This window comes from Ictalurus punctatus, chromosome 20, assembly GCF_001660625.3.
Source record: "Ictalurus punctatus breed USDA103 chromosome 20, Coco_2.0, whole genome shotgun sequence".
In the NCBI taxonomy this organism is placed as follows: Eukaryota; Metazoa; Chordata; class Actinopteri; order Siluriformes; family Ictaluridae; genus Ictalurus; species Ictalurus punctatus.
Genome location: NC_030435.2, coordinates 16,721,703 through 16,748,216, shown reverse-complemented (window position 1 = coordinate 16,748,216; position 26,514 = coordinate 16,721,703). Strand labels below are relative to the sequence as shown.

General features: G+C 39.8%; 2 protein-coding genes and 1 pseudogene across 3 annotated transcripts; 2 read left to right on the top strand and 1 right to left on the bottom strand.

Moving 5' to 3' along the window:
- The first annotated feature begins 3,375 nt into the window (after nucleotides 1-3,375).
- Nucleotides 3,376-8,291, top strand: LOC128628852 (splicing factor Cactin-like). The gene is made up of 3 exons (XM_053673826.1): nucleotides 3,376-3,457; nucleotides 7,859-8,051; nucleotides 8,151-8,291. Exons 1-3 carry the CDS (start codon nucleotides 3,376-3,378, stop codon nucleotides 8,275-8,277), a joined length of 402 nt encoding a protein of 133 aa, XP_053529801.1. The 3' UTR covers nucleotides 8,278-8,291.
- Nucleotides 8,292-8,819: 528 nt separating this feature from the next.
- LOC108261787 (splicing factor Cactin-like) lies at nucleotides 8,820-10,223 on the top strand (annotated as a pseudogene).
- Nucleotides 10,224-10,280: 57 nt separating this feature from the next.
- Nucleotides 10,281-25,493, bottom strand: LOC108262362 (semaphorin-4E-like). Of its 2 annotated transcripts, none has more exons than XM_053673731.1 (15): nucleotides 25,315-25,493; nucleotides 23,927-24,172; nucleotides 23,301-23,446; nucleotides 22,578-22,640; nucleotides 21,516-21,614; nucleotides 21,269-21,368; nucleotides 20,888-20,998; nucleotides 20,541-20,692; nucleotides 18,283-18,455; nucleotides 16,493-16,649; nucleotides 15,819-16,041; nucleotides 15,546-15,661; nucleotides 12,401-12,564; nucleotides 11,246-11,298; nucleotides 10,281-11,047 (listed from the first exon to the last, which is right to left on the bottom strand). In XM_053673731.1, exons 2-15 carry the CDS (start codon nucleotides 24,033-24,035, stop codon nucleotides 10,455-10,457), a joined length of 2,259 nt encoding a protein of 752 aa, XP_053529706.1. In that variant the 5' UTR covers nucleotides 24,036-24,172; nucleotides 25,315-25,493; the 3' UTR covers nucleotides 10,281-10,454. The 2 variants fall into 2 exon arrangements, with proteins under 2 accessions (XP_053529706.1, XP_053529705.1); XM_053673730.1 differs by having other exon boundaries at nucleotides 12,401-12,570; nucleotides 25,315-25,491.
- Between the last annotated feature and the right edge of the window lie 1,021 nt (nucleotides 25,494-26,514).

Sequence of the window (26,514 nt, the reverse complement as noted above, 5' to 3'; positions counted from 1 at the left end):
TATTACAAAGTCTCTGATCAGTTATTTACGCGACCCGGGACTACCAGGACCCCACCGTAAACGCGAACAGCCATAAAAAACCATTTCCATTATTCATCCATAATGGTATCCATTAGACATAACATTCCACCAATAGAAGGCAACAAATGACCAGTAGAGACCCACAGGGCACATTACAGTTTCCATTCAAACCAATACAATTCCTATTATAACCATTAAAACCATTATGAATTCTATGAATGTTTCTATTGGTGTTTTTTTTCCCCCCAGCACAATAATAACTGAATTTATACAAATGAACCAGTTCAAAAGTTTACACGCACTTGATTCTTAATACTGTGTATCGTCACCTGGATGATTCAGGACTGTTTTTATGTTTTGTGATACTTGTTCATGAGTCCTTTGTTCATCCTGAGCAGTTAAACTGCCCACTGTTCTTCAGAGAAATCTTCCAGGTCCTGCACATTCTTTACTTTTCCATCATATTCTGTGTATTTGACCCCTTTCCAACAGCGGCTATATGATGTGATCTTTTCACACTGAGGGACTCATACAAAACTATTACAAAAGGTGTAAACATTCACTGATGCTCAAGAAGGTAACACGATACATTAATAGCCAGGGGGATGTAAACTTTTGAACAGGATGATCGGTGTAAATTGTTGTTGCAAAATTGACACTTTGCTACAATGTAAAGTAGTGAGTGTACGGCTTGTGTAACAGTGTAAATTTGCTGTCCCCTCAAAATAACTCAACACAGCCATTAATGTCTGAACCGCTGGCAACAAAAGTGAGTACACCCCTAAGTGAAAATGTCCAAATTGGGCCCAAAGTGTCAATATTTTGTGTGGCCACCATTATTTTCCAGCACTACCTTAACCCTCTTGGGCATGGAGATCACCAGAGCTTCACAGGTTGCCACTGGAGTCCTCTTCCACTCCTCCATGACGACATCACGGAGCTGGTGGATGTTAGAGACCTTGTGCTCCTCCACCTTCTGTTTGAGGATTCCCCACAGATGCTCAATAGGGTTTAGGTCTAGAGACATGTTTGGCCGTCGTCTTGGAGGTGTGTTTGGGGTCGTTATCATGCTGGAATACTGCCCTGCAGCCCAGTCTCCGAAGGGAGGGGATCATGCTCTGCTTCAGAATGTCACGGTACATGTTGGCATTCATGGTTCCCTCAATGAACTGTAGCTCCCCAGTGCCGGCAGCACTCATGCAGCCCCAGACCATGACACTCCAACCACCATGCTTGACTGTAGGCAAGACACACTTGTCTTTGTACTCCTCACCTAGTTGCCGCCACACACGCTTGACACCATCTGAACAGAATAAGTTTATCTTGGTCTCATCAGACCACAGGACATGGTTCCAGTACTCCATGTCCTTAGTCTGCTTGTCTTCAGCAAACTGTTTGCAGGCTTTCTTGTGCATCATCTTTAGAAAGGTTTTCCTTCTGGGACGACAGCCATGCAGACCAATTTGATGCAGTGTGCGGTGTATGGTCTGAGCACTGACAGGCTGACCCCCCACCCCTTCAGCCTCTGCGGCAATGCTGGCAGAATTCGTATGTCTGTTGCCCAAAGACAACCTCTGGATGTGACGCTGAGCACGTGCACTCAACTTCTTTGGTCGATCATGGCAAGACCTGTTCTGAGTGGAACCTGTCCTGTTAAACCGCTGTATGGTCTTGGCCACCGTGCTACAGCTCAGTGTCAGGGTCTTGGCAATCTTCTTATAGCCTAGGCCATTTTTATGTAGAGCAACAATTCTTTTTTTTCAGATCCTCAGAGAGTTATTTGCCATGAGGTGCAGTGTTGAACAGTGACCAGTGAGAAGGAGTGTGACACCAAATTTAACCCACCTGCTCCCCATTCACACCTGAGACCTTGTAACACTAACAAGTCACAAGACACTGGGGAGGGAAAATGGCTAATTGGGCCCAATTTGGACATTTTCACTTAGGGGTGTACTCACTTTTATTGCCAGTGGTTTAGACATTAATGGCTGTGTGTTGTTATTTTGAGGGGACAGCAAATTTATACTGTTACACAAGCTGTACACTCACTGCTTTACATAGCAAAGTGTCATTTCTTCAGTGTTGTCACATGAAAAGATATAATCAAATATTTACAAAAATGTGAGGGGTGTACTCTCTTTTGTGAGATACTGTATATTGTTCTGTGCAATATATATATATTTTTTGTAAACTCAACTTCATTTAAATCTTTCAACGGTGTACTGGCCCTGTAATTCAGCTCGGGCAGTGCGGGCAAAAAAAAAAAGTAATTTAGACTCGATGCCGAAACTCCCGCTTCACTGCTGCAGGGTCTGGTCTAAAATTTTAGCAGTGCAGAGATTATAAATTGCAGTTTTATCGTCATTCCACACAAGAGACATCATCTTTACATACAGCATGAAATCGATGTGTTTCCTTTCAAAGGGAACTTCGACATTGCATTTAGCATAACAGTATGGGAGTGCCCTAGAGCGCGTGACCGGTATCTGAAGCTTGTGTAAAATCATGCCTCTAATTATAGGCCTGTCATGATCAGGTGATGTGGCAATTAAGCGCGTGAACCACGCTGCCAGCCTTATTATCTTCAGCGACACTGCATGTCTGTTGTTTGTGTGACAAAAAATGCTTAATTTCTACTCTATATTTTCTCAAAATCTCTCAACTTTTCTATCCCTTTTTTAGAAAAAAGAAAAGAGAGGGAAATAATGAACAAGAAAGATTTCAGAAAGTGTGTTACGCCTTGCTCCCATAGAACATGCTACAGCAGCCCTCGAGGGGTCTAACTGTCAGCATTGTGAACATTTCACGATTAGGCAACTACGCTCTTGGCTTGCTCTCTTCTGGTCCGAAGGGAGTTGGGTTTCAGAGCCTCACGGATCTGGGCTGGCCGCTGAGGTCGTGGGGTTCTCGCATGGATTAGGAAGAGGAGCCAGAGACGAGCGCTGCTCTATCTCTTGCTCTGTCTTCCGGGTCCAGCTCTCCACCTGACTTTGGAGCTCGTGTTGTGACTCCTCCTTCCCCTATGGAAAGCCAAAACACCCTCGCTGACTCCAAGGAGTAGGTAGAGGATGCCATTGCACCAAAAACCGACAGCAGCTCACAAGCATATAAAGAGCTGCTTGAGGTGATCACTAGGGCGGTTGAAAAGTTGAATATAGACTGGCACGGGGAAGAGGAATTGGCTCGTAACAGTCTGGATGAGCGCTTCCTCTCCAGTGAAAATAAATATAAATCTCCCTCACACCGCAGAAAACTCCCCTTTTTTCCGGAAGTGCATGATGAGATATAACACTTCTGGTGAACACCATACACTAGCGTGTTTATAACCCTACGACGTCTGATTACTCGGCCGTCATGGGGAGTGAGCAGCACGGCTATATAGCGATGCCAAAGATGGAGGAGGCGCTTGTGAGCCACCTGTCTTCATCAACGGCAAGTAATTTAGGGAGGCCAACTTTACCTTCTAAGCCATGTAAGGCCACCTCGGCGTTGGTGGGTAAAGACTATGCAGCAGCGGGTCTTGCTTGTGGGTCACTGCATACAGTGGCAGTGTTGCAGGCCTACCAAGCAGACCTGCTGAGGGAGCTCGATACTGGGGAGGGAATTGGGCCCGAGGCAGTGGCAGAGCTGCGCCGCACCACAGATTTATCTCTCCGGGCGACCAAACAAACGGCCCGTCATATCGGCCGTTCAATGGGTTGCCTGGTTGTGGTGGAGATGCACCTATGGCTCAAACTCTCAGGTATGGGCGACAAAGATAAGGTCTCCTTGCTGAACGCCCCTGTTAAATCTTCAGGCCTGTTTGGCGGCGCGGTTAATGCCATCGCCGACAGGTTTCGCAAGGCAAAACAGTAAACGGTGGCGTTCGGCGGCGTTCGGCCAGTTCCTTCCCCATCGACTCGCTAGTGGCTGGGAGGCGCAGAAGGCGAGTGTGGTGGCCCGCCTCCCCCTGCAGAAAGCCAGGGGGACCAGGCGGCCACAGCCACAGCCTGCTAAGAGGTCTGATCTAAGAATGATCATAAAAGCAAAGCAGGCTAGGAATGAATGGTCCTGATTGGCCACGGAAGGACGTATCAGGGAACGTGAGGTTGTTAGGGCAGTTAGCCCCCAGTGCTACTGCAGGGCCTGCCCTGGCCAAGGCCATCCCACGTTTTCAGCCTGAACACATACCGATTTGGGGTTCTTCCCTTCGGGCTAGCTTTATCCCTTCGCACCTTCACAAAGTGCATGGATGCTGCTCTGACTCCTTTGCGACTCCAGAGCATCCGTGTACTGAACTACCTGGGCGACTGGTTAATTCCAGCACAATCCAGGGAACAGGCGGTTCAACATCGAGATGATGTTCTCGTCCACATGAGGAGCTTGGGGCTCAGGTTGAACCTCAAGAAAAGTAAGAAAAAATGCTTTCTCCAGTGCAGAGGACAACTTTTCTAGGTGTTATATGGGATTCTATTACGATGAGGGCGTTTCTATCACCAACGTGTAGGATTGATCCTATCAACTTTGAGCAAGATAAAGCTAGGTCTGGGCATCCCCTCCAGTCTCTACGAGAGACTGTTGGGCCTTATGGCAGCAGAAGCCAACGTCATACCGTTGGGCCTATTGCACATGAGACTGTTTCAGTAGTGGCTGAAAAGTAATCAATGTCACGCGGCGATGCCTACGTGCTCTGAGTATTTGGTGGTGCCCGCAGTTTCTAGCCTCGGGTCACACTCTAGGGGCGTCTCCTTACCGCAAGACGGTAATGACAGACGCGTCCCTCATGGGCTGGGGTGCAGTCATAAAAGGCTGTCCAGCTCCGGTCTTTGGAGCGGCCCTCATCTGGAGTGGCATATAAATCGCCTAGAGATGCGGGCCGTATTCCTAGCACTGAAATTCTTTCTTCCTCAGTTGAGAGGTCACCATGTGCTAGTTGTGTCAGACAACACAGCGGTGGTCTCATATATCAACCACCAGGGAGGGTTACGTTCACGCCCCCTATTCAGGCAGGCACAACTAATCCTTCTCTGGGCAGAGGGAAAGTTCTTGTCAGTGAGTGAAATGTACATTCCGGGCAGCCGGAATGTAGGGGCAGACATCCTGTCGAGGCAGGGGCTGAGGCCCGGGGGGTGGATGCTCCATCCACAAGTGGTGGAGTCCATATGGCAGAGGTGCGGACAAGCGGAAGTGGATGTATTCGCCTCCGAGGAGACAACACACTGCCCGCTGTGGTTCGCCCTCACTCCTCCCGCACGATTGGGGCTGGACGCTATGGTGCATACATGGCCGAGGTCACGTCTATATGCTTTTCCCCGATCGCTCTGCTCCCACAAGTTCTAGCGAGAGTTCGCCAAGACCGTCTAGATCTGCTGCTAGTAGCACCTTATTGGCTAGCTCGAATATGGTTCTCGGAGATAATTTCCCTGCTTGACGGCACTCCTTGGGAGATTCCCATCCACAGGGATCTACTGTCTCAAGCCGGAGGGCTGATTTATCACCCTTGGCCAGAACTATGGAAACTGTAGGTCTGGCCCCTGAGGGGCACCAGCTCATAGATTCTGGTCTCACAACTGAGGTTGTAGAGACCATGTTAAACGCTAGAGCACCATCCACAAGGAAATTGTATGCGCTCAAGTGGAGGCTTTTTGTCTTGTGGTGTGAGGAATGTCAGCTAGACCCAGTGAACTGTGCAATAACTACAGTCCTGGAGTTCTTACAAGAACATTTCTCAGCAGGGTTGGCTCCTTCTACAATCAATGTTTACGTGGCCAGCCATGCCCCTGTTGATGGAGCCTCTGTGGGGCAACATCCTCTAACTTCGAGGTTCATGCGTGGTGTCAGACGGCTGAGGCTCATCTTCAGGCCGCGCATACCTTCCTGGGACCTTTCTGTGGTCTTGGAAGGTCTGTCAGGGGCACCATTTGAGCCCTTAGAGTCAGCCCCTGAGAAGCTTCTGACTCTAAAGGTAGCTCTTCTGCTGGCCCTGACATCTCTCAAGCGAGTGGGAGATCTACAAGCTCTCTCTGTTGCCCCTTCCTGCCTTGACTTTGCCCCTGGATTAGCCAAGGCCTTCCTGTATCCTAGGCCGGATTATATTCCTAAAGTGCCTACATCGGGTGCCCACCCGATGGTGTTGCAGGCTTTCTGCCCCCCTCCATTCCTCACACTGGAACAAGAGGGAATGCACCTGCTGTGTCCAGTAAGGGCTCTCTGTACTTACGTCCACTGCTCCGGCTAGTGGCGTAAGTCGGAGCAGCTGCTGGTCTGCTTTGGCGGTGACAGAGCTCATTTCACTAAGGCGGTCGCCTCCTCGAAGACTTTGTACAAAGGGGTATCCTTGCAGGATGTGTGTGCTGCTGCGGGATGGTCTACGCCACACACATTCATCCGTTATTACAGCCTGGATATTCATTCCACCCCGGGCTCGAGTGTCTTGCAGTGACCCTTGGGCTTGGGTCTTTTTGAACAGGCTGTACCCTCGGTATGTCGGAGTGGGCATTCCCGTTCCCATACTGTTATGCTAAATGCAACGTCGAAGTTGAGAGGGGAACGAGACGTTGCATAGCTTTGTCATACCAGGGCAGGCCTGTGAATTGTGTCTTTGCTTTAGATAATAGAGGCTGGCGGCATGGTTCACAGGTGCCATATATATATCATGCGACGCGCTTAATTGCCACGTCACCTGATCATGGCAGGCCTATAAGTAGAGTGATGATTTTACACAAGCTTCAGATACCGGTCACGTGTGCAAGGGCGCTCCCATACTCCCATGCGTAACCCCGATATGTGGGATAAGAGTTGCTCATCATCACATATGCTGCAGACACTATAAACCTGCCGACGGCCAAATTTTAACATAAAATCGAAATACGTTCGTCATCACTCAATATTGATTTGTGATTGACAGTTGTGTAAGTGTTTTCAATGTCTTGCGTTTCCTGCTTGAAATATCCCTACTTTCTGTAACGGTAAATGAAGAATGTTCAAATTCTTAGCTAACATTTACACAAGTATAGATGCAGCTAACATCAGCTAACTGTTTTTAGGTTTAAGTTTTAATTTTCTGGCTGATGTTATGAGGTTTTGCTTCAGTGTTTCTAGACAATTCTTCCTCCTCATGATGCCATCTGTTCTTTTGAAGTTTACAAGAGCTTCTTCAAGCAAAACAACACCAATAACATGATGCTACCGCCATAAGCTTCACAGTCAGGATGGTGTTCTTCGGATTAAAATCCTCAACCTTTTTCATCCATGCGTTTTTGTTTTTTATTTTTAATAAATTTGCAAAGATTTCAAACAAACTTCTTTCACATTGTCCTCATGGGGTATTGTTTGTAGAATTTTGAAGAAAATAATTTATTTAATCCATTTTGGAATAAGGCTGTAACATAACAAAATGTGGAAAATGTGATCACTGTATGTTGTCTGGAATATGCGGAGTACATAAATCTTGGGGATCAAGCAAAATTTCGGGCATTGAAAATTTTATTCTGAAAGAAAAATGTTTTGACTGAAATAGTTATTCTTTTTGTCCCAGAAGTTTTCATTTATAGGTTTGAGAGACCATGTAAAAAGCACAATGTCCCGGTCAATAAGTAAAAAAAAAAAAAGTAATACATTTGAATGAATGCTTTTCAGTTTTAAAAAGCCAAATGATTTAAAAATCCAAATGAATTATTACACGGTATACAGCAATACAAAGTTCAAAAAGTTCCCTGGATTTTTGTTTATTATATTAAGGTTTATTTAAGTAATTTTGATTACTGTTAGTTTCCAGAAAATACATTGAACTTGAAGATGTGTGAAGCATCACACAAACTTTGCAGTGTGATTTATAGCTGTCTCTGTTCATACACAGGTGACCTTCGTGAGGGTATCAACACTTCGGTGAGTACAGATGTGCAGTCTGTATTCAAAGGTAAAACGTACAGCCAGTTGCAGGCGCTGCACATGAACATAGAAAATAAGATGCAGGCTGGTGGCTTGAACCTGGACATCGGTTACTGGGAGAGCCTGCTGCAGCAGGTGCGAGTCTACATGGCACGGGCAAGGTACGAGTCTTCTACTAGTAGCGTACATGAGATGCTGTATGATGCTTATGATACATGCCTCACTGATTGTATGCTGTGTATTACTTCTGTGTTGTGTAGACTGAGGGAGAGGCATCAGGAAGTCCTCAGGCAGAAACGCTATAAGCTGAAGCAGGAGCAGGGGGTGGAAAGCGAACCACTCTTCCCCATTATCAAAGAGGAACCCGAGGCTGAGAATCCAGTGTGAGATCCAGTTCCAGTCTTGGTTAGGACTGACAATAATAATAATCTAGCTTTGTGTCTATTTCAGTAATTTATTAAGTATTCCATCCATCCATCCATCTTCAACCGCTTACTCCTTCCCAAGGTTGCGGGGGAACCTGGAGCCTGAAGCATCGGGCACAAGGCGGGGTACACCCTGGACAGGGTGCCAGTCCATTGCAGATTTGTTAAGTATTATTTTCATTATTTAAGCTTCGTCATTTTAATATTTTCTACAATAATTATATTTCTACAATACAGTGGTACTCTTTACTGAACAATATTTTAATTAGTACGTATTCATTAACTATATACAGTATGTGTGAGCATACAATAATGAGTATTCATATATTTCATCTTAATTATGCATTATTTATTTATGTTAATGTGCAGGTATATTTATTAATTAATACACACACGCAGTGTCATTCATTTATATATTCATTTGAAGTGTATACATCAAGTATAAAATATGTATTTCATAAATGACTTCTTTCTTCACATACGTCTATCTACTCGACACGCACGTCGTGGATGCTGAGGAAGACCTCCAACGCCTACGATTCGCAGTTGCAGGTCACGGGTATGTACATGAAACCTGAGCTCTTTGAACTGAAATGAAGGCTGGAATAATGACGAATTGGTCAGATGTGTGTGTCATGTCACGTACTCTGTGCACCTCATATATACATCTGCTCTATTGCAGCAGTTGGACTTGTTCAGACTCGGATTAAGTTTGACGTAAATTTAACATCAGCTATGACACCTTTGGCGTCTGATATTTGCTTCTTTAGTTTTGCAATGCAGTGTTCTAAATCTTCAAAAACTTCATCATTAAGCTCTAATTGTGTGCAATCTGATTACAAATCGAGTGTTGAAACAAATTTATTAATTAGTATTAGCTAATTATTCTGGTTGTCCAGGATGGCTTCCTTAATAACATTACAGCACTCTAGTGTGGATTGCATTCCTACATTATAACCTAGTATTTTATTCCTGACACAATTAACACTCGCGTCCTTCTGTCTTTACGCTAGATTTGTCATCTGAAGTGTGATGATTTAAATATATATATATATATATATATATATATAGTTTCCCTTCAGGCGACGCCAGCGAGAGTGCAGAAGACGCGTTTGTGCGACGTGCAAAAGAGGGCATGGGGGGTGACGAGGCCCAGTTCAGCGTAGAGATGCCCCTGACTGGGAAAATGTACATGTGGGCTGACAAGTACCGGCCACGCAAACCTCGCTTCTTCAATCGCATGCACACAGGCTTCGAGTGGAACAAGTACAACAAGACGCACTACGACTTCGACAACTCGCAACCCAAAATCGTCCAGGGTTATAAGTTCAACATCTTCTACCCGGACCTGATCGACAAGCGCTCCACCCCGCAGTACTGCAGTACATCGCGTTCAAGATCGTCAACCGCGAATGGGAGTACTCGCATCGACACGGCTTCCACTGCCAGTTCGCCAACGGCATCTTCCAGCTGTGGTTTCATTTCAAGCGCTATCGCTACAGGAGATGAGGGGCTGACGCTCAAGTTTGAAGACATCTGGACGGTTACGTGATGGATCTTTCTATGTGAATTCTACTTTTGTTAAATTTCACCTTGTAGTGCTGCATTTTCAGAATAATGTTCTGTATGAAGTGGATGTAAAACCGTGATGTTGCATAAATAAAAATTATCTTTACACCAGGCCTCGTGAGAATAAGAGTAATTTGAAAGAAACGGGTGAACATATGAGAACATCGGCCCCTGTACTTAAAGTGATGGAAAAGCAAATTCTGTATTTTTTTTGGTATTGTATAACCGATCGATTATTCTCAAATGATCATATTCCAGTGTTTGTCTTTCTATGATTTTGCAATAATAAAAATCTTTTCTTAACTTGTTCTTGCTGCCTCTGTAAAATGGATTATATTATAAAATCTTTCCCTCTGATTTTTTTTATTTGTCACATACACTAAGAATCATGGTTCTGTACACAGAAAAAATGACAAATCATACATTCACAACTTCATTTAATCCAAAAACAAATAAATTCATCACATAACGTTAGAGGTGAGGGGGCTGACATTGCACACAATGAGTAATAAGAGAGGCGAAGATGTTCTCCAATCTCCAATGTTCTCAAAGATGTGCACAGGGTCCTCACTAGACAATGTTGTCTCCATTATGCTGGCTTCCAGTACTGGGGAGTTCAGATGTTCTGTTATGATTATTATTACTGTTACTGCTGCATCCTACTGATGCTGCTTTATTTCTGTCTACTATTTGCAGTGGCTCCTGAAAGCCAGACATAGGCTGTGGTCTTTCCACAGCTTTATTGAAGCATCTCAGGACAGGACAATGCCCGTGGTAGAAGTTCCATATTAAAAGCGCCACTAATAACAGTGATATGATGATGACCATAGCCCTGAGGATCAAGGGGGTGTTCAGCTGTTCCTGCACCAGTGCCAGGACTGAAGGATGCCCCATGTAGTTCCCCAGTCTCAGCTCATACGTAACAGTTTGAATGACGTAGTCTTTGCCATTGGAGGACTCTACAGAGGTGCAGGTGTAGTGGCCGGCGTCGCTGTCCGAGGCATTGAGGATGAACAGGCTGTTGTGTTGAATGTGGTACATGTTGGAGTTTTCAACTGGGTGATCATTTACACGCCACTGCACTTGGGCGAGGTTTGATGCCGGCTGGCACGGCAGCCTGACCACGTTACCCGGGTAGAAGGTTTTAATGGTCTTGGTGCTCTCTGTAACACAAACCGCATCTTGACTCAGTCATTTTAATTTTACTTCATTTCTAATTTTTATTTACTACTTGAGTCACAATGGATTTGAACCAGATCTGCTGCATGTATGTTAACACATACAGTCAATGAAGAAGTTCATTAAGACTTTTTAGTGTAAATACTGTACTAGTGGATATAAAAATCAATCCGTTAACATACCGACTGCAGGACAATGTGTAGCATGTCCATCTCTCAGACTCTGAACCACGTCACTTCAGGAGAAAAAGAAAACACAGAGACATGACAGAAATTTCCAATATATCTAACATTCCCACTTCACACATAGGCTCTAGTACAGTCAGTACAATATGTTAGACAACAGTGCTGTTTAATTCTTGATTCAGAAGGTGATTAATTTTCTATAGCAGCAAATGACAGTAGTGCTAACTGCAAGGAACATCACAGGTTTATATGAATGTGGATATTCGAATACGCTACTGTTTCTATAGTAACGGCATATTCACAGGGACTGGTATGGCAGGCACTCTACATAATCCAATTCAGTAAACAGTTTAAATGAAAAAAAAAACCAGGTAGTATATGTGTCATTATTTAATAAATAAAAACATTAATAATTGATGATACTTTCTTTCTTTAAGGAGTCTCCAGTGTCAGCTCATTGTAACTGTCAGAGGTAAAGCTATCACTTTTATATATTTATTTATTTCAGGGGGGGGGGTGTTTATAGCTGCTGTAACATAACAAGAACTAACTTGTTTAGCGGATATTACACAACATTAAATGTAACTAAGATTGGCTAAAAGTATGATGACATCCTTGAATAAATGATGTTGATATGATGATATGGGTGCAGTACAGTGATCCTGCTTTGGTTGATTTGCAGACATGTTAGTTATTATTTGGACTTTTTCTTCATTTTATTGTTATTGTTGTTATTACATATGGTTTATCCTCCTTTTCTCTGACTGTCGGCTAGTATGCCTGTGAACTCAGGGCATTGCTGTAAAAAAGCTTTATGCTCAGTCAATTTGTCCCTGAATAAACACTGGTAATTAATTAATAAATTAAATATACAAATTGTTATCATTGACACATTGCTGTGGTGTAAAAGGAATAAGACTGTTGTAGGATAAACTTCAGGCCGCATCACACCATCCCATTGTTTCTATTCATGTTTTACTATAACAACATCACACCACATCATGATTAATTCCTTGATTAATTCCTTACAACACTACATTACAGCATACGAGTAGTTATTTCTATAAAGCTGCTTTGGGACAACGTCCATTGTTAAAAGCACTATACAAATAAAACTGAATTGAATTGAATTGAGTAGTGTATGCTCAGTACCTGTGTGTATCTGGGTCAATGCTGTTTATAGCAATGCAGCTACTAGTGTTGAGGTTCCAGCCGCAGTAGGGGTCTCTGGCCAGCACACAGTCTATACAGGAGATGTAATGGTCGCATGCGCTAAGCGACATCTGCACCGCTGCCTCGTTTGAGCCTGCATACAGCTGACCCTGACAAAATATGTGCACCAGTTATAGAAATGAGGGTCAAACAAAAACTGAATCAAACTCAAACTGAATCTAACGCTGTTAAGTAGAAACAATTAAATGAATCGGATGAGTACTGGGATAAATCACAATAAGAAAGTCATTAAGCAATGATATATAGTTATTTTATGCTATACTAGTGTGATTGATGATGGCACAAAATTCATATTTTAGGTGTGCATGTTCCATAAAATATGTTCAATATGAGTAAATATGAGCAATCCACTCAAGAAACACATCTGTTGTCACAAAATTGGAAGCAGACAATTGTCTAGAATGTCTCTGTATGCTGAAACATTTGCTCACTTTACTGGAACAAAGGGGCTCCAAACCTGTTTGAGCATGACAATGTCTCTGCACACAATGTGAGCTCCATGAAGACACTATTTGCCAAGGTTGGAGTGGAAAAACTTGAAAGGCCTGCACAGAGCCCTGACCTCAACCCCTCTGAACACCATTGGCATTAATTTTGAACGCAGACTGTGTCCCAGGCCTGCTCGCCCAAGATCAGTACCCAATCTATAGTAGTAATGCTCTTGTGGCTGCATGGGCACAGCCATGCTCCAAAATCTAGTGGAAAGATTCCCAGAGGAAGGAAATTTATTTAAAAAGTAGGAGGGGACTAAATCTGGAATGGGCTGTTCAACAAGCACATATGAGAGTTATGGTAAAGCGTTCACATACTATTGGCCGTATAGTGTATAGTGACTCATAAATATGAGTCCATGCAGGATTTCAAACATTTTTTTTGTGTGATTGTTTTGCCAAAAATACTTGATCTTGCTGTGGCTTTTGTTCAAAATTTTGTGATATTTTTGCGGAAAACTACTTGAATTGGTGAAATTGCAATCGCACAAACTTGTTTTGCACAGTCTTTCGCAGTGATGTTTGCTGACAAATGAGATTTTTTAGCTGCACTCATGTGTGACGCACATGAATCGAAGAGGGCTTAGGCTGAATGACGTTATGATGATGTTACATGATGCGTCTGGCCCAAATCTGTGGAAAACCTGTGGTAATTTTGAAAAATATTGTGGAGTTTGCTTGATTTTGCTTTCATTTCTGCAATTGCAAAATCTTGGAAGGACTGACAAACTGTTCATGCAGATTGGTGCCATAAAAAAAATATTTCTGGCGGTTTAATTTTTCAGAGGTTATAGCATTTACATATTACTGGCAGAGAGAGACAACACCACCAGGAATCAGCCACACGAGCAAACGTAAAAGAACTGAATGTATAACAAAGCTAAAAATTAAAAATGAAAACTGTTTTTGTGTAGCACAAATCAGCATAAATAAATTATACTAATGTGGCTAAAAAGAATTTCTTTAAATTGTAGACATTACAATCTCAAAACCCAAACCAACATAAATCAGCACAAACAGAAACTTGTATTGAATATTTATGTTCAGTGTTATTTGTAATTTGTTCATGCAATTGAATATTTGCTGTTGTTTTCATCACACATTTTTTTTAACAATAGTGTAGCATCTATCTATAAGCCACAAGTGATTGTGCAGAGTGTGAACAGAGACTGTATGTAGTAGAGACAGGCCACTGTTTGAAATATGAATGTGGCAGTGTGTAACACTTAGCAAGGTATTACATAATTATAAATAACCAATTGTCTTCTTGTCTCAATGAGGGAAAAAAGCCTGTCAGATTCTTACACCGGGCATGGCAGGGCCCGACAGTCTCTGAGTGTCTTTTCACATATCATAAAAGTTGTCATTATGGACACATTTAGTCACATTTTGCTTTAGTTTTCTCTTCATGCCAAAAGCAGCTAAAGTCCATCACTAATCTGTGGACTCCATATACTACATACTATACTCTGATACAGAGGGTTTATATACAGTTTATATACAATTTGCTGAGAATTATCTACATGGATACATCTACAGCTATAAAAAATAATCAAATAAACAAATAAATAAAATTTATATATATATATATATATATATATATATATATATATATATATATATATATATATATATATATATAAATTCATTTATTTATTTTTTTAAAAAAGCAGCTACACATATACCATAGCATAGCGTTAGTAGCAGCTTTGCTAATAACTTGCTAATAACATATTTCGCTTAGAGCTCAGCTAAGATAACTATCGGTGAACTGAATTGAAATATAAATTTGCTAAACTTAATAAGAGCTTGCTATGAACCCTAAATGGCTTTCCATTGGCTATATATTGCCATTACATTCAGCCCTATGTTGTACAGGTATACAGGTATGTTTCTAATATGCCTCGCTGATCATTCACAGTTGCTAGCAGGAAAGTTTAGCGTAAAACGGGAAGTCGGAGTGAAAGAATGATGAGAAAATCTGGTGGCGATTATACTGGGAAAACTAAAGTTCAGATTTATTTTGAAACACAAGTCATAATCTTAAATTCCTCTGGGAACATAAACATCCCACAACAGTATTAACTGTAAAATGTTTTTTTTTTTTTTTTTTTAAACTAGCTTAGCGATAATCCCCAAACTAATTTACCTAACACTAGAGAAAAGATCCCCACAGAAACAAAGCAGAATTAGTTAGGTAACATTAGAAAAAAATTCACAACAGATGTAGCTAGTTAATGAATTTTTGTTACATAAGGCAAGGTGAGGCAAGGTGAGGCAAAATTGTTCACTTATCCACAAGAAAATAGGAGCCTCATTCTTTGCTCAATACAACCAGAAGATACTCTGTCAATATGTACAGTACAATATCCCCATCCCTGCCATTATGAACATTAAAACAGGATGTAGCATGACAACTAAACAACTTTAACCAACATCCAGTCCTGAAACAAACCTCAGTCCACCATTTCAAAGCACCCAGCACCCAGGTTCAAAAACAACTTATAACCTATAAACACTTGGTGTAGCTTCAGAGAGGAGAAAATCAAACGTAAAAGTGTTCTGAGGCTTACCATGGTGTTGGAGAGGCGCAGTATCTTCACTGGCTCTGAATGCTTAAACAGCTGCACCTCTTCTATTATCACCATCTTTCCGTCATAGTTGACCGCTTTCAGTACTGAACCGCTTGCTGTTATAAATACACATTTGATTTGTTAATGCTTATGTAGTGTAAAGCACTAGAATTTGCTGTCCTGGATGTATTTAAGGGTGTTTTGGTTAGATTATTGTAACAGAAAATGTATCAATCTTGATAAAATGATGTAAAATGTAAATTAAATGATTACCTGTGCCTATAAACATAACCTGATGGGTGCTCCCATCCAGGGCAGTAGTGCTGGCCACTACGATCCGTGTAAACGCAGCTCCTTTCTTCACCAGCAGGGGTTGCTGAGAAGATGGTTTCACTGCTTCATCCATCAGTGGCTTTGCTCTCACAAACAGAAGGGTTTTATCAGGCAGGTCCAAGGACGTGGAAATCATTTTCTTCCTTGCATCATTGTTAATACACTAGACACACCACAGAGAGAGAGCGCAACAGATAACATATAAATAACTCGGACATAACATCTTCATAGCTAACCAGGTATGGAGTTATACAAAATAGCACAAGTAATATGGCAAACAAAATTGTAATTTGTTACAATAATTATAATCTCCTCCTGAAATTTTAGAGTTTATCTAACATCTTACCCAACTAACATTATCCAACGTGTTACTTAGGTGAATTCATAAACTATATTTATACTTTTATACTTAACATATTCTGTAGGAAGAAAGGCAGTAAGTACAAATACAAGTTGTTTTAGGGTGCAAGTCCCTGTGTAAGTTACAATACTATGGAAATGATAACAAGAGCATTAATTTAACCCTTACAACTGGAACTATTGTTCATTTTCTGTTTGGTTTCTTTTTCCATCACTGTACTGTTGCAGAATAAATTGATAAATGTTGAACTCACAGCTCCAGGACGAGGGTCAGGCACATCTCCGTAGTATGTCACCCATTTATTAAAAACAGATCTGTCGTTGTACAGCGTTTTGAACCTGCCTTCAGAGAACACTTCCCTGATGCTGTGTATACTGTAGGTGCACACTGCAGAGTACTGCAACGCGTCCCTGTCAATCAAATCACAGCAATGAAACAAGTGTATTAGGAAGGAGATTCATAAAACTATTTCTAATTATGTGTTCTGGAATATGCTGGAAAATTTTCTAAACAAGTTCTTTATTGGTATTTTTTTCCTTTAACTGGCTGTGATATCTTAGTAGTTCAAAAAAAATAACAGGAAACAATATTGAAACAATTACTGGGTTTACATTGCAATCCAATTTGAAATGAAGGTAGGTTTTGACTCCCTTAAATAATTTAGTCCTCACCTCATTGCATCATGTAATCTCAAAAAGTGAATACATTAACAAGCATAGTAAAACACAAAAATTACACTGTTTCTGAGGCGACTGTATCCATGATTGAATTTGACTGACATCATTCACACTTTCACATGATTGTGTATTAAACCAAATAATAATTCTCACATACTGCATATTAGGAGGCTCGGTACTTAGTATACATTTGAGGTCAGAGGTTTACATACACCTTGATGAATCGGCAAAATTTAATCATTTAATATTGTTTAAAGATCTTTTTTTTTTTTTTAAACATTTAGTCCTGCCCTTCAGAAGCTACATAAGATATTTACATGTTTCCCAGAAGACAAAATAGTAACAATTTACACTGATCATCCTGCTGCCTTCTGGGGCATCAGTGAACATTTGCACCTTTTGTAATAGCTGTGTACGAGTCCCTCAGTCATCCTCCGTGTGAAAAGATGGATCTCAAAATCATATAGCCCGTGTTGGAAAGGGGTCAAATATACAGAAGGTGCTAGAAAACCAAAGAATATGCAGGACCTGGAGGATTTTTCTGGAGAACAGTGGGCAGTTTAACTGCTCAGGACATACAAGGGACTTATGAACAATTATCACAAAACATAAAAACAGTCATGGATCATCCAGGTAATGAGAGTTACACAGTATTAAGAATCAAGCGTATCTAAACTTTTGAACTGGTTCATTTGTGTAAATTCAGTTATTACTGTGTCTTGTGGACTATAGGCAAACATCTGTTATGTGAAATAGTTTATTCAGGGCAGGACTAAATAAAAAACTAAATGCAATTTTTACGATCCCACTTATTATTTTTATTATTATCATTTTTGAATTATTAACATTTTGCAGATTCTTCAAGGTGTTTGTAAAGTTATGACCTCAACTGTACACTGGTGGATGCAATATATAGACGGCAAGGTGGTGCAGCATTGCCATGTCACAGCACATCAAATCTCCCGGTTTGATCCTGTGCTCGGGTTACAGTTTGTATGGAGATTCTCTGCATGGTCTCTCAAATGTGCCCGTTTCCTCCAGTTTTGTCCCACCTCTCAAAAACATGCTGGTACATGATTAGCTACACTAAATTGCCATAAATGATTAGAAATTCCAGTGAGATGTAAAAGCCTTTTAGGTTACCCATGTGATCTAACCACCTGGACCCTCCATTGACCTTGAGGCTGATCTAATACAAGTGGTAAAGTGTTTAAGTCCTCCATTTTAGGGTTTAATTTCCACTGTGTGTGCAATGATGGACTGGTACTGAACCACAATTGTGATTACATTCAAAATCCTTAACTGTTTCAAAATGGTGATTTTTGCAGGGTCTTTTGCTACCAGGTTTGAACTGAAATATACTCACATCTGAGGAGTGAAGACTCCGTAGAACACACAGGTTGTCCAGCTGCCTGGGCAGAAGAGGAACACATCCTGTATGATGTAAGGAAGTCTGGTTTGAAGGACAGGACAGTCCAGGGGAGCCTTTAGGAACGATGTCCACTTCCTTTGCAGTGTCCGCTGTCCTCCCATATCCCCCTAGCAAGGAGAGGGAATGAGAAAAATTGATACAATGTTGCAAAAAAAAAGAAGGCATTTATTTATTTAGTGTTTTACATTATAAAATGTAACCAAATATTTATTGGAAAAGTATTGTTCTATGGGCAGATAATATTTCAAATTTTAAGCATTTATTTCTCGAAAGAAGCAAAAGTATCTGCCAATAGAATAAGAAAATGGATTCTATTGCTGTATAAAAACATCAAAAGCAGGCTGAATAATCTTATAATATTTAATTTATAATTATCTTAAAATAGAAATGTTAGCAATTGAAAACATCTTGAATATGGGTAAATTTATCTAAGATATTTTTGTTTTTGCAGTGCAGACAATATGGCAGTAGGAATGTGGTCTTGTTGGTTGGAATGGAAATGAACATAGTTGGTGGTTTTGTTTAGAGCAAAGGATAAAATGTTTACTCAGTCGTCAGGAGTTCATGAGTTTGAAAGTTGACAAAGCCATTCATGGTCAGGAGTCTGAGATAACTCCGGTTATATAATAGGTTACATGTATGGTTATCCACAAGTCAACACTAACTGTCTGATAGATCATGTACTGTCATGGGAAAAAGAAAGTGCAGACTTCTTCAGTTGTATGTTTTTATTGATCAGGGACTACATAGCAATTATGTGGTCCCGAACACTTCTATAAACAAGCACAAATAATCTCAGGTGACAACAAACAGAAAACCACAGCAGATTTCAATATGTAGTCATTTTTTCCAAAAGATAAACCAACATGTAGAACCACCTTTAGCAATAGCATGAAGTAAACATTTTCTGTAGGAGTTTATCAGTCTCTCATGTTGTTTTGGAGAAATTTCTGCCCACTGTTCTTTACATACATTGTTTTTTGAGGGCATTTGTTTATGCACAGCTCTCTTAAGATCCTGCCACAAAATCTCAATGGGTTTGAGGACTGGACTTTGACTTGGCAGCTCCAACACCTCGATTTTTTTCTTCTTTAGCCATTCAGATGTCAAGTTTCTTTTGAGCATGGGATCATTGTCATTTTGCATAACCCAAGTTTGGCTGCTAGACAGATGACCATGCTTGACAGTTGGTATGAGCTGTTTTATAGTGATATGCTGTGTTTGGTTTTCACCAAACATGGTGCTGTGCATAATGACCAAACATCTCCACCTGGGCCGCAACAGTCCAAAGGATATTGTTCCAGAACTTTTTTGGTTTGTTTAGATGTAATTTTGCAAACCTAAGTCACACTATTCATTTATACATATTCTTTTAGGAGAAAAGGGGCTTTTTCCTAGCCACTCTGCCATGAAAGCCAAATTTGTTCAGTCTTTTTCTGAATGTGCTGTCATGAACATAAACATTTAAATGTCACATAATGTAGCTCTTGGTTTTTTCTTTATATCTCTGAGCATTAAACAGTCTGTCATTGGACTAAATTTACTGGGCGGCCCACTCCTGGGAAGATTCGCAACTATCCTGAAGGTTCTCTATTTGTAAACAATCCTTCTCACTGTAGAATGATGAATTTCAGATTGTTTGGAGATGGCCTTATAACCCTTCCCAGATTGATGAGCAGCAACAGTTGCTTCTCTTAAGTCATGGCTGATGTCCTTTCTCCTTGACACGATGCAGACACACACTTGAGTGCTTCAGAACACCAAACTGCCAAAAGTTCTTCATTTACGTAGGTAGCCACACTTCTTGATGATTAACAAATCATTTGCATTTATTTAGTAACACCGGGCTGCTAAAAACACTCTTAATAATTGTCATTAAGATCTAGGAAGAGTGTACTTATATTTTCCCACCTGGTTTCTGAATGTTGGTTTACTTCTTTGGGGGAAAAATGACTACATATTGAAATCTGTTGTGGTTATTTGTTTGTTTATGAAAGTTGGGGAGGACCACACAATTGTTATTTAGGCCCTGATGAATAAAAGCATAGAATTCAATAAAAAAAGCGCACTTTCTTTTTGCCATGACTGTATATGAAAGAAGACAGTTAGTGCTCTCCTCCAAGCATATTCAGCTGTCCTAAGGCTGTTGCATGAACAGTTAGAAAAGCTGTTGTGTGTGATGGGGAAAGTACCTTACAGACGCGGGCCACTCTCGACACGTCCAGCTTATTGTAGGAGTCGTACTCCATAGCTGTTTCACTAAAGAAGAGGTAAATCTTGTCATCATCCCCCTCTGGGTTTTCCTTTCCTTCAGCCACGTACTTCATGCCAATGAATTGGGGTTCTGAAATCACAGAACTAATCAGTGATACTCAATCTTAAGCTGAGTAGAAGAATCGCAAGTTCAAAGAATTAAAGACTGTCACAACTAAACTAGATGCAAACTAGAAGTTTTAATTTATGCACAGGAAATGGTTTAATTTCAACTCCAAAATCTTCCAGTTCCAAAATATGTGTGTGTATACACACACATTCTTACCACTGAGCCAGGAAGAGTAGTAATCAGTTCGTATAGTTTTATTAGAGCTTCGCATCACAACCGGTTCAGAGCCCAGGAAATTCATAGATGTAGCAGAGTACAGCTCTCCATCTAAATGATAACCAGAATGGTAATTTTATTAGAAAATTATGATGATAGCATTGGGCTACTTTTCTTTAAAACAATCAAAATTATTATATCAGCTGTTATGAGCAGCATCTGTATTAAAGTGGATGGACATTTATAATGAATATATGAATGCATTTATTAATCTGGAATAAAAGTTAGCGACTATAATAATTAAATAACTCACTAACTGAACATTGTGTTCTTTGGTATGTTACATCATGGAGCAGTTACACTTAAGAGAGAAGCACCTACCAACAAATTCAGAGGCGTATCTCTGGAAAGGATCAAATGGACACTTTCCCTTCCCCTTATGCTGTTTACTTTCCAGAGTCAGGTTACCCTCTGTATAAGACTGGAAGACAGAGCACAGCAAAGGCTACATGAAACATTTCCATGGTGTGGTAAAATACAACAACACATTCACAAAGACTGAGACTTTAATGTCTACAATAATATAATAATGATATTTTGCAGTGAAATAATGTGAGAAATTACTCACCATATAATCACAAGTTGGACTGAAAGCATAGGTACCACACACATACATCCTGCCGTCTGGCATTTTATGAAGGATCCGGATATAGTTGTGACACTCAGTCTAGAAAAGTAATAACAGGAAATAGAGTCCAGTGAATTATGACAATCAGGACTGTCAGAAAACAGAGATTCAGTTCATTCCAGACTAGTTCATAGAACAACACAAGACAGGAGAATAATGTGGAATAATTTCATGGGTTAGGTTAGGACTCACTGAAGACGAGTTGCACATCATTTTATACGACCAGGTTTATCTGATAGTATACCTGTTTCTAATCAGACGGTCTGTCAGTAATAATGTTTATTTTACATACAGTACTCACTAATAGACTCTTTCCAAAAGACATTTTATGTTTAATGCACAAAAGTCTAACCAAGTCTAACCAATGCTAGATAGAAACATGACCTTGGGGGGTGTAGAAAAGTTCATTCTTAGTCGTCTTAAAACTCAGATTGTAATGCTAGTTCTGTACTCTATTAGGAAATGTATAATTTGTTACCCATATTTGAGTCATGTGAAAAAATAAGTACACCCCATGGAAATGCTTGTTTTTTTTGTTTTTGTTTTTGTTTTTTTACATATGGACAAGCACTCGTTTGATTCTCTTTGAAACAGTGCCTATTAATAAAGGAGATATACTATCAAAAGAGACATAACATTGACATTTTGTAGTAATTTTAACAATTTAAATGAACAAATAAAAAAACAAAAACAAATCAGTCACATGGAAAAAGTAAGTACACCCCTACATTTATTACACCTTCAAATCCATAAAATTAGAATCAGGGTGTTCAAGTTACCCTGGATAATGGTGCTGTGCTAAATGTGAATAGAAACAAAAGGCAGTCAAAAGGTATTAAACTCCAGTTTTAGCCAGCCTTGATCATGGCATGCACTATGTGACAGGAAATGCATAACCTCAACATTCAATCTAACAAAACCACCGGATGGAACCATCCCAGGTTTTGTCTGAATAATTTACTTATAATTTTTAGGGCACCAAAAAAAAAAAAAAGATCTCACCTCCAAATTTTTCCCTTTGTATGAACACATCTTCTTGTTGTCTGGAGACACGTCCCACTTTACCTACGAAAGAGATAAACAGTTTATTTCTCCACTGATATGGCATTAAATAAGTACAGTGCAGGTGAAAATGTACTACTAGCAGAGTCCTATAATAATAATAATAATAATAATAATAATAATAATAATAATAAATAAACAAACAAATAAATAAATAATAATAATAACGTAAAAAACAGATAATGAAAAAAGTGTACTCAAAAATATTAGTGAAACAAATATATAATAAATTATAGCAGTGACAAAAAGAGAAAATATATAAATATATAAACAATACAATATATAAAAATAGAACAAATGTGTGAAACTAAAATAATAGTGCAACTATTAAAATAATTTAAAGCAACGTACAATGTAATGTAAGAGTAATCCAATAATAAACAACAGTCTATTACAATGTTTTTGTAACTGTTGTTGTTTTTTTAATCAGTGACAGTAACGTGTTTGGTACATAAAATGAAGATGTTGCTTCATGGCTTTCATAGTGGAACCTGAAAAGGGCTTTAGACAAAAGTTGGAAAACATTTTGAGATGTAGGTGCTCTACTATTAAGTGATTTAAAAACTAGCAAAAAAAAATTATAGAACTCTAAATGAAATGATTGCTGCCCGAGCATTGTGAACAAGATTTAAATAAATATTGGGAAAATAAAATTGTCCTTACCATAGCCTGCTTGTGCGTGATGTTAGTGAGGTCCAAGGCAAAGATGGCCTCTCGAGCTCCCAGGATGAGCACACCAATGTCTTCCCTCAGGAGCATGGTGGAGTAGTTCCACACTCCCTCCTCTCGAAAAACATGTCCTCTGTTACCTAGCAACAGCAGAACAGGCTTTTAGTGACCAGTGTGGTGGAGTAGCTATTGGAAAGGAAGACTTGTGCTGATCGTAATAAAGAAGAGTGCAAAGAAGTGAAGTAGAAGTAAGACTTGGTGATTCATTTGGAGAAAATAGTGTATCGTTGGTTAATCAGGAACTCAGTAATGCGTTGTGTTATTCGTATATGCACTACTGATATCATGAAGGCTGCGATGTTCAAATGCTTTAAAATGTGTTAAAAAAAATATATTTTTATTACATACTGTGAGGATCTTCTATCTTTCCAGGAAGAGATTGTGTGTGATTTAACAAAAGTAAGAATTTTAAATCAACAATTTTTAACCATATGACTTCAACAGCTCATCAACATGCTTTTTATTTTAATGCAAGGCTTATCACAGTAATATTGTGCAGCAATGTTGTGCAGCCAAGTTGCAAAAAAAAAAAAAAGACAAAAAAAGACAAAGACACTTACTGTTCAGAGTAACTGTTTTGCGTGGTGTGCTGTACAAAGGCCCAACCTGGCCAGAAGTCAATATGGCTGTCCCAAAAAAACACAGGATGAGGAGGAACAACATGTCCATAGCTCTTCAAGTCTCTGTTACAGCACAAGCTCAGCCTCACTATGTTACTTCTCTTTTACAGTCAACAACGAGATATATAGCTTGGTTTAATTCATGTAGGATGCCTCTTCAAAGAACAAGGAACCATGTGAAGCCATCTGGGAAATTCGAGAGACAAAGAAAGATTAAAGAGAAAAAAAGTGCATAAGAAGCAGCAATAATTCTGTTAAACTGCTATAGTGATGTACATGTGGCTTCAAAAAGCTCCTTCTGCACAGGCCATACGTTATAGAGGCTGGTACTGGATGTAGCAAAAGCACATGTGTCAAAAGCCACTGGTTGGTTGGTTTAAGTAGCACATCAGGTGCATGTCACTTCAACTCCTGAGGCAAAATGACCCATTTTAATTCTTAACTAAATGTGATACTATACTATTTTTTCCCCCAACATGAAGCATTAAGTGCTTGGATTAGGGTCATTCCATCTCAAGTGGTCCAATGCAGGTTGCTTGACCATTTTTAATTTTCCAATTTTTTTTTCTCCATTGATTATCTCTATGTATTAGCATTGCAAAACCACCAGTTTTTTTGAAAATTTTTATTTTACTTGGTTTAACTGCGGTGGCCATCTTTGTGTCATGGCACACAGATTTTGGTCATACAGTTGTTTTCAAAAACCTGAATATCTCGGCTCAGGATGGCCCTAGCTCCTTGGGACAAAAACTGATCTCTAGAGTACATTACAAGGTACATGTTCATACAAACATTCAGCACATTCTTGTTCCTTAGACTTAGAACTTAAGTCCAAATGTAATGCTCAAGATTGCTTACAGTTCCACGTTTAGGGTCAATTTATAATAAGAAGGGTTCAGGTCTTGTCTTAATTTTTTTTAGGGGGTACCTAGGTAACCTGAAAAATATTTCAGGTTTGAGACTTCTCTCTCTCCATTTTTTATGAGGGCGAGAAATCGCAATGTAAAAAAAAAAAATCCCTTCATTTGCAGGTTGAATATCTCCGATGGGGGACTAAAAAAGAACCAGAAATTTTCACACAAATAAGTCCTCTATAGAAGCATTCTGCTGTAAAAATGGTGAGTTTGAGATTTACAGAGCTAGTGGTAGTAGAAATCTGGGGAAAAGCCTACTTTACTCATACAGTTTGAGAAATGAACAGATGTAATAGAGCGTTTCATATATATAGTAGTGTTCAGCACAAGCGCTTCAGAGCGCTCTCATTATTCTATCCTGCTTTATTCTATCCTGTATTAACCATCTTTCTGTAATAAACCTCTTTTTTTTACCTTCAGAGGAAGAGTCTATGAGTGTTGTTTAATTTCCACGATAATTTGAAGAATCTCCTTGCTTGGCTGCGAGTCTTTCAGCTTTTCTGGACAACAAGCAAATCGGAGGATCACTGACTGGTAGGAATCATCAAGAATTTAGAATTAGAGAATTAGAATTTTATGATGTCATCGTGTATCGCTGTCTGTGTGGAAAGGAGTCAATGATTTAGAATTTTATGAGGTCATCGTAAATGGCGCGATTTCTTATAAGAAGTTCCAGGAACTTCGCCTCTGTGACAGCAGAGATATTGGTGTTTCTTAGATCACAGCTTCAAAACTAAAATATATACTGACGCGTATATAACACCAGTTAGATCCTGTCATCACTTGCATTAGCAGCTATTAACAAACGTTCTCTCACCACTCTATTTTTTTCCTTCAAATTAATAAAATAAAAATAAAACAAATCCCGTTCACCATATTATACATTATACATTTTTCTTTGTTCAATAACAACACATTTTAATAGTGCATCCTGATGCAATCTCTTCTCTTAGATAAGCGACGCACACGCATCTGGCCGTCCACATGATGTAAAAGAAAACGTGATTCATCAGACCAGGCTACCTTCTTCCACTGCTCCATGGTCCTGAGAACTGACTGTTCACTTGCGGCCTAATATATCTCACCGCCTGACAGTTTGTAACAAGAATCAGTGTTAATCACGTCACCTGTCAGTGGTTTTAATTTTATGGCTGATCTTTGTATATGCTCACTACACCATAATGGCATTCTAGAACCTACATGGTGCACTACATAACCAATAAAATAACATTTGACAAAAAAAAAAACAAAAAAAAGTGCCTGTTGGAAAATTATGTCATAGTACTTTCAGGATACTAAAAGGTTTTTTTTTTTTTTTTTTTTTTTTTTTTTAATATATATATTTAATTAGAAACTTAATACATAATAAAAAATATATCCAGTGCCATTTTCCTGCAGGAAATCCCTGCAGGTTTCAACGTGTTTAGTGAATGTCATAATAAATATATTATTTGTTCCAACAGCCTTAAATAAGCGTATATACATGCACACATATGAAATAAAGCTGATTGTGTAAGGTGTGTGTGTGCTCTTGTATGACATGTTATATGTATGTTATATGTCATGGAAATTAGACAACACTCGCAGACTCGTCCTCTGAAGATAAAAAGGTTT